Source organism: Hemiscyllium ocellatum, chromosome 28, assembly GCF_020745735.1.
Source record: "Hemiscyllium ocellatum isolate sHemOce1 chromosome 28, sHemOce1.pat.X.cur, whole genome shotgun sequence".
In the NCBI taxonomy this organism is placed as follows: domain Eukaryota; kingdom Metazoa; phylum Chordata; class Chondrichthyes; order Orectolobiformes; family Hemiscylliidae; genus Hemiscyllium; species Hemiscyllium ocellatum.
In genome coordinates, this window is record NC_083428.1 from 41,819,517 (window position 1) to 41,832,265 (window position 12,749).

A 12,749-nucleotide genomic window follows, 5' to 3' on the forward strand; every position below is an offset into this window, starting at 1 on the left:
TCCATATTTGACTGATTAGGGATTCACTTGTAAACATTTTTACATAGGGTCCTGATCTGCAAACAGCTGAAACCCTCTGTATAAAAGTGCTAGGCCTTCCAACTTTATTGCTAACTTGAAAAGGTGCAAGCCTTTTCTATACCATCTCAGTCCCGAATCCTTTCAAATTCACTATTGTCACAGACGCTGTACATTCAGTAAACGTTCCTTTAAAAACAACTAAATTCTTAGATTTTAAACCTGTTTGCAAAACAGCAACATTTTTTTCAAAATGAAAATTAATTGGAACCTGACTTTGGAAACAAAAAAGCTAAATATTCTTTTAAAAACACCTAGAAATTTGTTTTACTAGAGTCAATCTCATTACAGCTGTTCATGTCCTGTGTTTGTACTGTATAGTCAAAAGTTCGAATGTTAAAAATAAAAGCTAGTTACACCAAACTATGAATTCAAAAAAAATCATAATTTAACATTACTTTCTGTTTGATTAAAATTAGAAACTGACCAATGCCAATACATACTGGAAACCTGTGGTGATATTAGGGAAGTACCTACATGAACCTTGGCCCCTCATATTTATCCATAAGCATCATTTGCACTGAGGGTCAGCAAGCATTTGAATATGTACCAAGGATCAATACCCATCAGTTACCAGGGCCTGAAGACAGTAGCATAGGTCAACTTCAACTTAAGATTCTAGCAGTGATTTCTTTTGCCTAAACTGTAAAACAAGAGGTCTAGCATTCTACTACCAAGCTATTTCTGAATTAACGTAAATAAAAAATCCTTCTTGCCCATTTTTGTTTAAAAAGGATGAGGAACTACTAATAGAAGGTTTGTGCCCCTACTCCCTGCCCATCCCGCCCACCTCCCTGTTACCATGATTTGGTTTAGCTTTCACACAATTGGCTTTTGTTATCCTCAATCAAATCCTCATCTACATTCAGCCTCTCAGGGAGCTCTTCACTCTCCAAAATCTTAGAGCAATCTTCTTCCGGTCGATCTTCAAAGTGCTGTTGGTTGCTGTTTTCTTCCAACTCCATGTTCAGGCTGACCGCCTCCTCCCCGATGCCCTCTCCACAGCCAGGATCATTTGACCCCTCTGCTGCAAGGCTGCTGGTGTCCCTCACCCGCGGCTTGCGCCCCCTCGCGGAGGGGGTGCCATTGCAGCCCTCTTTTTTAAGGTGCCTGTGCAGGTGGTCCGAACGGACGAAGGTCTTGAAGCAGGAATCGCACTGGTAGGGGCGGAGGCCCGTATGGGCACGCATGTGATTCTTCAGGTCATAATTGTGCGCAAATGCAGCTCCACACTCCATACACAAGTAGGGCTTCTCTCCTGTATGTTTCCTCATATGAACTTTTAACTTGTCCTGTCTAAACAGCAGAAAAAAAAGACACAGGTTAGAAAAAGGAACATTTCTCCAGATCCTACCCTCAATTTAGCAAACTTCTAGATCATTCAAACATACCTCTTCATTATAGAATCTTGAAATGTTCTAAACCAAAGTACTATTTAGCCTAGTCATTATCCTATTTATTACACTGCACTTTTACTCTGTTAAACTCTTGTGGTGTTTGGACTCTGGGCGGCAGCCTCTCCTCTTGGTTTCTACAGTATGGTGGCTCAGTGGTTAGCACTGCTGCCTCACAGCACCAGGGTTCCAGGTTCGATTCCAGTCTCGGGCAACTGTCTGTTTGGAGTTTGTATATTCTCCCAATGTCTGCATGGGTTTACTCCGGGTGCTCTGGTTTCCTCCCATAGTCCACAGATGTGCAGGTCAGGTGAATTGGCTATACTAAATTGCCCATAGTGCCAGGTGCATTAGTCAGAGGGAAATGGGTCTTGGGTGGGTTACTCTCCAGAGGGTCGGTGTGGACTGGTTGGGCCGAAGGGCCTGTTCCTACACTGTAGGGAATCTAATCTAAAAAAAGAAACAATGTTCAATTTGTTTGTCTAGCTCCTGGCCCAGAAACCTGTGTTTTTAAGCAAGGCCTTCACAGCAAAGTCTACATTTTTGATTATAGTACTTAAATGTGAACCTATCCAGATAACCACTGACTTTCCCCGATTTTGTTTGGAAAGTGGGATTGATCAGACCAGTGAAGGATGATGTTACATTAAAATGTTCAGTATTCAGCCCAGCTCTGAGTGTCATACTTTATGAAGGAAAGTATCTAAGAGCATGAAGAAAGGATGTACGGGAATGGCTCCGGGAATGGGAGATGTGAGGTAAGAGGATAGGATTGCAGAAGCTGAGGTTATTCTCCTTAGAGAAAGGAAGGTTGAGAGGGGTATTTAATATCATAAGTAATCTGAACAGAGAAGACAAAACCTTTAAGCAGAGGGCACTTATACTGATTGACAAGGAGGCAAAGACAACACAAGAAAAATCCCTTTTTTTCAATACAGTGAGTGATCAGGATGCACTGCCTGAAAGGATGGTAAAGGCTACATCAATTGTCGCTTTCACAAGGGAACTTTCAAAAAAGCAACTGAAGACAAATAAACATTTCCGAGGCCTGTAGGTTAATCATAGAATCCCTACAGTGTGGAAACAGGCCCTTTGGCCCAACAAGTCTACACTGACCCTCTGAAGGGCAACCCTACTCAGACCCATTCCATTACTTCACATTTACCTCTGACTAATGCACCCAACCTACACATCCCTAAACACTATGGACAACTTAGTACAGCCAACCCAACTAACCTGCCCATCTTTGGACTGTTGAACTGGAGCACCCAGAGGAAACCCACGCAGACATGGGGAGAACATGCAAACTCCACACAGACACAATCACCGGAAGCTGGTATCGAACCTGGGTCCCTGGCGCTGTGAGGCAACAGCGCTAACCACTGAGCCACCTGTGCCGCCAAGGAGATGGACTCCCCACACAGATCTTGCAGAGGTGGCACAGAAAAAGCTGGCCCGATGGCCTCCTTAAAAGCTGAAATTCGAGGAAGTAAAGCCCCCTCAAAAATGGAATGTGACTTCACAAACACGTTTAACAGATAATAATTTTAAATTTAAAGCAATATGGGTGTAGCCTGAGATGGGAAAAGTATATGTGTGAGTACATTGGCAGTTTTGAGTAAGAACATTGGGATTGGCAGGGAGGTCCACATAGGAAAGACACCTGAAATCCCAGGCTATTTATACAGGGAGTGAAGGCTTCCATTTGAGTGATAACTCGAATGTTGGCTCCCTCTCAGCTAGGCTCTACAAACCCTGGTCTTCCAAATTATGCTGTGAAGTTTCCACAGGCTTTTAACAGATCTTGCAATCACTCTTATTATTCATATCTTGTGGTGAACACCAGCTGTTTTTGGCAATGTCACCATAATATTCCCTGCAAGGGACAATAATGTGATGATAAAAAATGAAAAATTTTCCAAAACTCCTTGAAAGGGAATGCGTTTTAATACCAAGCAACTTGCGATCACCAACTAAAACACGAATGGGTTTAGGGTTCTCTGTCTCCCTATGAAAATTTCAGTTTCCATTTATTTATCAAGAAGTCGTACGTCTCATTTTCTAGCATGTTTCAATACAGTTAAAAATATATAGTACAATATAATTTTGTTGCTAAAATCCCAAATGTGTGTTGAGGTGGAGAAACATAGGGACTCTCAGTATTTGTAAATGTCAATAAGGGGGAAAATATTCAAAGGCAGCATCGCTCCAGAAGAAACTCAACAATAAAATGATGTGGTTTCAAAAGTGTTTTTTTTTAATATTTGTGATTCAGGTGTTTTAAATAAATGAGTCTGGAGTATTTCTGATTCTTAAAGCATAAAGGGAAAAGTAGAATCCAGAAAAACCAAAATTTGATGCAGAAAATAATGAGTTTTCTAACGTCAGCGGATCAACATTACAGGGCGTATGATGTATGAGTAAGGATTCTAGTATGATAACATATGACCGGTTCAGCAGCATAGCACTGTATTTACCAGCATACAACTTAGGATACACCCTACAATGTGCCTATTAGGGCATAATGTGGGTGGAGGCAGGAACAAGACGTTGCGTTGTTCAACTGTGTTGCAGTAATGATTGGACAACTAGAAATGCAAGCCTGTTACTGAGCAATACTCGTGTGCAAATGTTTCCAGATTAATTTTTCTATTAGTACATCTTTTAACAGAAGCTCCTTTGAAAGTACAGTACTCGTGAGTACTGATTGCTTAGACTTCCACTTGTTCTTTGGTGACTATTAATCCTCACTATGCAAGTGCAGTTTATGCCACATTTATTATTGTGAGCAGAGTGCAATGATGGATAGACATTGTGAACAGTCGTAGTGCATCTGGTGTACATATTCTCTGGCGTTAAGAAGAGTGTTCAAGAACTTTGACCCAGTGACATCACAGGAATAGTGAATATAATTGGAAGGGCAGTGGGTGGCTGGGAGGGGAACTTGTAGTTGGTGGCGTTTCCATACATTTTTGTTTCCTTGGTCCTTTTCAATGATTAAATTGGCAAGTTTGGAAGGACCTGTCCAAGGAACATTGGTCAGTTGGTGCACTGAATTTTGAGAATTGCTGATGGAAGAGGAGAATGTTGGTGGTGGTAGATAGGTTGTCAGACCAGGTGGGTGGTTTTCCTGATGAAGGGCTTGTGCTCAAAACATCGATTATCCTGGTCCTCGGATGCTGCCTGACCTGCTGAGGCATCTAGAGTCTTCATGTTCTCCCAGGTGGTTGGTTTTGTCCCAGATGGAGTCAAGCTTCATGTGTTGTTGGAGGTGCATTCCATCACACTTGTGCCTTGCAGATGCTAGGAGACAGTGAGGACTGCAGATGCTGGAGATCAGAGTCAAAAAGTGTGGCGCTGGAAAAGCACAGCCAGTTAGGCAGCATCTCTCAGGCAGCATTCCTGGTGAAGGGCTTATGCCCGAAACGTTGATTCTCTTGCTCCTTGAATGCTGCCGGACCTGCTGTGCTTTTCCAGCACTAGACTTTTTGACTTTGTGGAATCAGAGGCATATAGCTCAACTCTGAATTTAAACAAAATGACCTACCCTTATAGTCAATATTGTTACAGTTGGCCCAATCAGTTTCTGGTTAATGGTAATCCCCAGATTGTTGATAGTGGGAAATTCAATAATAGTTGGGTTACTAAATGTTAAAGGTGGATGGTTTGATTTTCTCTGTTTGGAAATGATGATCATTGCCTGGAACTTACATGGCATGAAGATTATTTGCCACTTTTGAGCCTAAGCCCAAACACTGTCTCGGTTTGACTGTTTCAGAGTGTTTCTGCATCTGAAGAGTCACAAATTACCAGGCACTCTACAATCATCAAACAAGCAGCCTCATTTCTGACCTCATGATGGAAGGACACAGATGAAGATGTTGAACATATTTTGGTGGAGAACCCTATCCTGAGGAACTAGGATCTTGTGGCACAGTGGTAACGTCGCTGATTCTGAGCCAGGAGGCCAGGGTTCAAATTGTTGCTCCAGAGGTGTTTAATGCCAACACTGAACGTGATGCGAAGATATTTATTCTGAGGACCTAGTTTGAGTACCTGTTGGGTCTGCACAATTTAGGGAGCTTGGAAGAGCCTTATAAAGAGCTGACCAGGAATAAAAGAAAAACCTAGGTGACAAGACTTCTCTGAATGTGATCAACACATAAAAGATAGAAAATATCACAGAATTGCAGCTCAAGAATGATTGCTTGTGTGAAAAATGCAAGAACCATTCTGAACAAAGCAGAGTATCCAGTCAGGTGTCATCAAGAACAATATCTAATGCACCAACAGTGCATCCCTCAGCTAAGACACATGAACCTTTTTGAACTTGGGCGAACGTGCAATTTTGCAGCTTCCAAATCCCTGAGAATTTAAACAATTTACCTATTTGAATTTGCTGAACAGAGACCTTGGAGTGCAGGTTCATAGTTCCATGAAAGTAGGGTCGCAGGGAGATAGGATAGTGAAGAAGGCATTTGGCATGCTTTCCTTTATTGGTCAGAGTATTGAGTGCAGGAGTTGGGAAGTCATGTTGCAGCTGTACAGAACATTGGTTAGGCCACTTTTGGAATATTGTGTGGATTCTGGATTTACAAGGACGTTGCCAGGATTGGAGGATCTGTGCTATAGGGAGAGGCTGAACAGGCTGGGACTGTTTTCCCTGGAGCATCGAAGGCTGAGGGGTGACCTTATAGAGGTTTACAAAATTATGTGGGGCATGGAAAGGATAAATGGACAAGGTCTTTTCACTGGAGTGAGGGAGTCCAGAACTAGAGGGCATAAGTATAGGGTGAGAGGGGAAAGATATAAAAGAGACCTAAGGGGCAACTTTTTCACACAGAGGGTGGTATGTGTATGGAATGAGCTTCCACAGGAAATGGTGGAGGCTGGTACAATTTCAGCATTTAAAAGGCAGCTGAATGGGTATATGAATACGAAGGTTTGGAGGGATATGGGCCAAGTGCTGGCAAAAGGGACTAGATTAGGTTAGGGTATCTGGTCGGCAGAACGAGTTATAGAGTCTATTTCCATGCTGTACACCTCTATGACTCTATTCCAAATGCCAGTTAAATCTGGTAGTCAACTAATGACTACGGCTTTTAAATCAGCGTATACCAATGACACTGTAAATTATGGTCATTGCTCAATATCATATGTAACAAGCTACATATCCTGGGGATTTTTGAGTTGAAATATCCCATTACCTGCCAAACGTGTGACAGTTGGACAGGAAGTCCTTCAGTACTAGTGAAACGCGGGGTCTGTTTCACTCCTAACCATCACAGGCAAACTTGTAGCTGCTAGAAAAATCAGTGCATGACACTCCGGAATCCTACATTGCAAAATATCCTGGTCATCACTTAACAATTCGGGGGGGTGCAAATTAAATGAAAAGGTGCTCAAAAAGAAGGACCAAACTTCAACACCAGCCGATTTCCATCCCACTGAAACCTATGATGAAATACGCAATCTCCAAGCTTTGGGCTGGTTCAGTGGTGGAGCCTCTGACTTGAAGCAGCTTCGACTATGCTCACCCAGCTGAACCTTAAATCTGAAAAGCAGGCAATGAGCGATGGGACAAGCCAGCAGGGAAAACCTCACACGTGAGCAGAGTAATTCTACAGATAAACTGAAGACCATCGAAAGTCGTAGCCCTACAGAGAAATCGGAAGACAACTTTTCACTGCCCAAGCTAATGGATTGGATCAGAATTACTGGGGACACTTCAGTCAGGGCAGCCTTCAAATTCATTTGCTGCTCAGAGAATAATTGATCATGCGTTAATTAAAGGAGTATTCGCAAGGCTCCAGGCCAGAATGCAATATGTGTGCAGGTTTGATACTATATTGTTAATGAGACCATTTACTCCAGTCCTGGGAAAGGGTATGCAGGGGCTGTTGTGATGTGATGGCAGTGTCCCTACCTGTGTCAGAAGGCCCACGTTTAAATTCCAACTACTCTAGGAGGTGTCAATAACATCTTCAGGCAGGCTGATTAGAAAATAGAGTAGTCATATAGAATTATGACAAAAGACAAGATTGGAAGGTTCCACCCATTGTCACTGAACAAACAGGAGAAATGGGATTCGATAATACTCACCAGGTTGATGGCTTGGTTTTGGACTGCTTTATTACCCAGACTAAGTAGGATTTCCAAGCAAACTAGCAACACCATCATCTTCATGTGAAGACAAATTTAAGAAACAGACAAGAAGTGCAACATGCATTTGGTAAAACAAAACCCTTCAAAGGCTGTAATTGAAGGATTTTTGGCATCTGCTTTCTGAATTTGACTGTTCTGAATAATTTAGTTACGAGTAAACATCAGTGCAAAAGACAAGATTGAAGCCCTTACAATCAGCTTTAGCCAGAAAATGCCAAGTGGATGATTCATCTCAATTTCCTCCCAAAGGCTCCAATCGAGGACTCTTAAAGTTCAGTAACTAATGTAATATCGGAAATGCTCAGACAGATGCCATGTTTGATCACCAGTTTGATTAACTCCACATGATACCATGAAACAGTTGAGCACACTAGACACCACAAAAGGCTATCCAGAACGATACTAACTCTCGGACTGAACACTAGGGCGGCCCAGTGGCTAGCACTGCTGCCTCATATCATCAGGGTCCCAGGTTCGATTCCAGCCTCAGATGACTGTGTGTGGAGTTTGCACATTCTCCCTGTGTCTGCGTGGGTTTCCTCCCACAGTCCAAAGATGTGCCGGCCAGGTGAACTGGCCATGCTAAATTGCTCATAGTGTTAGCTGCTTTAGTCAGACCGAAATGGGTCTGGGTGGGTTACTCTTCGGAGGGTCGATGTGGATTGGTTAATCCACTGTAGTTAATCTAATCTAATCATACTCCAGAACTACCTGTACTACATATCAAACTATTCCAGTCAACCTACAACAATGACGTCTAACCGTCACCATGGAAATGTGTCCAGCTGTGCTGTGATCTCAAAAAGCTGAATAAATCCAATTTGAGCCTGGCTGTCCCCGGAAAAGCAGCACGCAGTGTCTACCGACTCCCTCGAGCTGTTCAGGGAGAGCTGGGCACTGCAGGGAGTGAGTGTTTTATTTTCCTCTCCAGCTCTAATTTTGATTTTATCCCTGCTCTCCCCTCTACTTTTTTTGATCACGCAGCATTGCCCTTTGATGGTGTTTCCTTTCTTCCTGATGGTGGAAAATGAATAAAGATTTGTACACCTGTCGCCTTTCACTATGTCTCACACCCGCACACACACATCATGGGTGCTGGGCAAAATACAAGCACTACCGCAGTTAGGCAGCACTATGGGGGTGAAGAAAAACAGAGAAAAAAATAACCTGGAGAACACGCAGTATCGCCCTTTGAAAAAGAACAAAATAAATCCAATCTGGCAAAATACAACACCATCAGCTGACTCCAGTCACTTTGCTGTTGGTTAAAGATATCACCAAAAGTGCTTTCAAGTGGAGTAATGTTGAATTTATAAATTCTCATTAACATACTAAAATATTCAAGGCACTTCATAGGAATATTATAAAACTAAAATTTATGACTGAATCACAAAGAGCTACGAGGACAAATAAACAGCTCACCAATGCCCTGCTCCTGAGGAGCCCCATGTGATCATGTTTGTTGAAGGACAATCATTTCAGCCCCAGGACATGGTTGCAGGATTTCCTCAGGGTCTTGTTCTAGGTCCAACCATCTTCAGCTACTTCATCAGCTATCTTTCCACCATCATAAATGATGATGATTGCATAATGTTCAGTTTCATTTGCAATTCCACAGAAAATTAAGCAGACCATGCCTGCATGCTGCAAGACCTGGGCAACATTCGTGGCTGGGTGGTTAAGTGGAAGTAAGCTTTATGTTACTAAAAGTGACAGACAATGATCATATGCAACAGCAGAATGGGTCTAATCACCTCTTCTTGACACTAACATTACTAAAGGATTCCCCACTATTAACATATTGGTGGGTCACTGATGAGCAGAATTTTAATTGGACTGAGGAGAGACACACTGTGGCTACAGGAGCAGGTCAGAGGCTGGTCATTCACCTCGCAATTCCCAAAGCCTTTCCTAAAAAGGCACAGAAATGGACTATTTTCTATTGGTTTCATGTGTTTGTCCACCAACTTTCAAGAAACTCAGTGTCATCTGGGGCAAAGCAACCCATTTGATTGGCAACTTATCCGCCACTGGTACACTACAGCAGCAATGTGTAGCATCTTTATGATGCATCTTACCAAGTCTCCACCAACAGCACCTTCCAAACACATGACATGATATCTATCACCTAGGGGAACAAGGGCAGACGTGCACTAAATCCCACCATGTTCTCTTCCAAGCACACATCATTCTGAAAAGATTTGGAAAGGTATTGTTCTCCTTCTTTGCCATCAGGGCAAAGTGTTGGAATCGCTTACCAAGAGGCACGGTGGGTGTATCTTCACCACATTGGGGTTGCAACACATTCTCAAGGGAAATTAGGCACAGGGAATAAATGTTGGCCTTGACAGCAATATCCACCCTGGCAATGTTTTTCCAAAACCTCTACCATCGGGGAGAAGGTACAGAAACCTAAACACACGCACCAGCTGGTTTCGAAACAGTTTCTACCCTACTGTTGTTAGAATACTGAATGGACTCAAAATCTGAGCGTTCACCTGTATCTGTGTTTTTGTTTTTGCTGCTGTTTACCTATTATTTACTTAACTATGCTACTTAACCCTGTGATTTGCCTGTATTGCTCACAAGACAAAGCTTTTCACTGTGCCTCAGGACACACGCCAATCCAATGCCAATGACTAGAAAGTTAAAAGCCAATAATACTGGGCAAGCAGCAGTACTGCTAATTGCAATGAAGATTGCATTCTTGAACCCTTATATTTCTGACTTTTTTCTCCGAACCAATTTTCAAGCAAAATGTATTCAATCTACAGAGGCTCCAGGCCAGGTCAAAAGGACCACAAAGAAATTCTTCAGAATCTCATCTTCACCCATGTTACAGAGAACTGAAGCAAGAAACATCTTGCGTTTCCATAATGTCTCATGACATTGCAAATCATGCTGCAGACATTTGGGGACTTTCCAAACTTAGTTACTAACATAATATAGGAGGTGTGCACAGTAAGTAATTAAATAATAATCAGATAATCTATTGTAGTGACAAAGGCTGAAAGATAAATCCAGAACATTGGAAGAATTCTCCAATCTTCTTTGGATTGTGGGATGGATTTTACTTCATCCGAGAAGGCAGATGGGGCTGTGAATTTAATGTTGCAGGTGGAAGGCAGCACACCATCACTGCCTGGATTTCAAACAAATCTCTTGACATGATTTCCTGACTCAGGAGGGATGCAAGAGAGCAACTCACTTGAACCAGTTGCAAATGTGAAGAGGTTTTTTTTTCACCAACCTATTCAGGTTGGAGTTTATTCTCTTCATCACCAGTACTAACCTGTTCCTATGTCTCAAGTCCTCCATGTGATTAGATTATGCTTTCCCATTTTGGTATGGTCTGTAATATTTTGAATGTCACTTCCTTTGGCCAATATTGAAATCACGAATGTACACAGTCAGAGATGGTCCCAAATCAGAACCCGGTGGAGCATTACTGCTCCAATGCTTGGAACTTATCCAGTTAGAAGCCATATTTGAAGGTGAAATGGAATAGGCTAACCAAGAATGGCAAGCAACAGGGTCCACAGATCGTCTTCTGTGTTGAAGGAGGGAAATAGGGGCAACATATATCCCTTCTCAACTACTACGAGATGCAAAAGAACCTTGGGCTTGTTACAGGCGTGAACAAAGTGAAATGGATAGATTACAATTTAATTAAATACCAGAACGTATTAAACCAAAACCCAGTGAGTGTGCCAGGAAGTGAGACTGTGCTCCGAGTGGAGGCTAGTGCTGCACTATGATATGGGAGGGCTACGAGGTCCAATGGAGTTTGACCCCTGCAGGGCTGCTGAAGGTCAAAGGTTGAACCCGATTTGCTGCTGTTGTGTGCATGATGAAACTGCATCAGTAATAACGCAACAGAATGAGCTATTTTCAGGCCTGATAAACATTAGAAGTAGTTTTTTGAAATTTAAAACACAGCACTCTTTAGTTTTCCTTTTCTAATTTTGATTCTTTCCTTCTGTCCTCGTTCTCCATCTACACTTCACCACACCCTTCCAGGTTATGCATTAATCTGGCTAGGATACGGACACGGTCCAGTGACTGGACTCAAAAGATGGTTTCACTTGCTCGTGCAGATGCTTCTTCTTGATTAATGAAACCCTCTTTTAAATCTCAACATTAGCCGATGTTAGGTTTAGAAGTTTAGTATCCTTACAGTGTAGAAACAGGCCATTTGGCCCAACAAGTCCACACCGACCCTCCAAACAGTATCCCACCCAGACCCATTCCCCTACCATATTACTCGAGATTTACCCCTTACTAAGGCACCTCACCTGAGCACCCAGAGGAAAGCCCTCAGACACAGGGAGGAGGTGTAAACTCCACACAGACAGACAGTCGCCAAAGGCTGGAATCGAACCCTGGTCCCTGGCACTTTGAGGCAACAGTACTGACCACTGAGCCACTGTGCTGTCCTAAATTGTACCTTTGCCATAAGAAAATGTCCCAAGGCAGTTCAAAGCAAATGACATAAGCTTAACATTGTCTTGTGGCTGAAACAGCCAAAAGCTTGGTTAAAGTGGGTTTAAGGAATACCTTAAGGAAGGAAAGGTAAAGATTTGGAGAGAAAAGATAAAATACTGCAGATGCTGGAAGCCTGAACCAAATAGAAGACTGAAGAAGAGTCATATTGGATTTGAACCATTAACTTTCTCTCGACAGATGTTGCCAGATCTGCTGAGTTTCTTCAGTGTGTTTCAAATTTGGAGGGGTTTAATCTCTGCAGTTCCCTCCTTAGACAGCCGAAAGTATGGCCACCCATGATGGCAAAATTCGGATCACAGATGCTCAGGCCAAAATCAGATGAGAATATGGTATGTTTCAGGGTTATAAGCTGGAAGGGATTACAGAGATAGGAAGGTAGGTAGACCCTGGAGAGATTTTCAAACAAAAATAGGAAGTTTAAAATTAAGGCACTGTTTTACCGGATCCAGTGTCGGTTAGGAGAACAGGGGTGATAAGTGAAAGGGACATTTGTGTGTCAGACCATGAACACTGGATGAGTAACAGCTGGTGACACTTATGGGGTGATTGAGTAGAGGCTTATCTCAGGATCAAAGATGGCACCAGCATTGCGAGCAGTCTGCTCCT

At 42.6% G+C, this 12,749-nt stretch overlaps 1 protein-coding gene across 3 annotated transcripts in view; it reads right to left on the minus strand.

Annotated features, from left to right (window-relative positions):
• Nucleotides 1-874: 874 nt before the first annotated feature.
• Nucleotides 875-12,749, minus strand: part of LOC132828886 (zinc finger and BTB domain-containing protein 7A-like) — a 173,861-nt gene continuing 161,986 nt past the window's right edge. For all 3 annotated transcript variants that reach the window (XM_060846072.1, XM_060846071.1, XM_060846073.1), the window contains exon 3: nt 875-1,374. In XM_060846072.1, the coding sequence (XP_060702055.1) occupies nt 891-1,374 (484 nt within the window). In that variant the 3' untranslated portion in view covers nt 875-890. The remainder of the gene's footprint in view (nt 1,375-12,749) is intronic.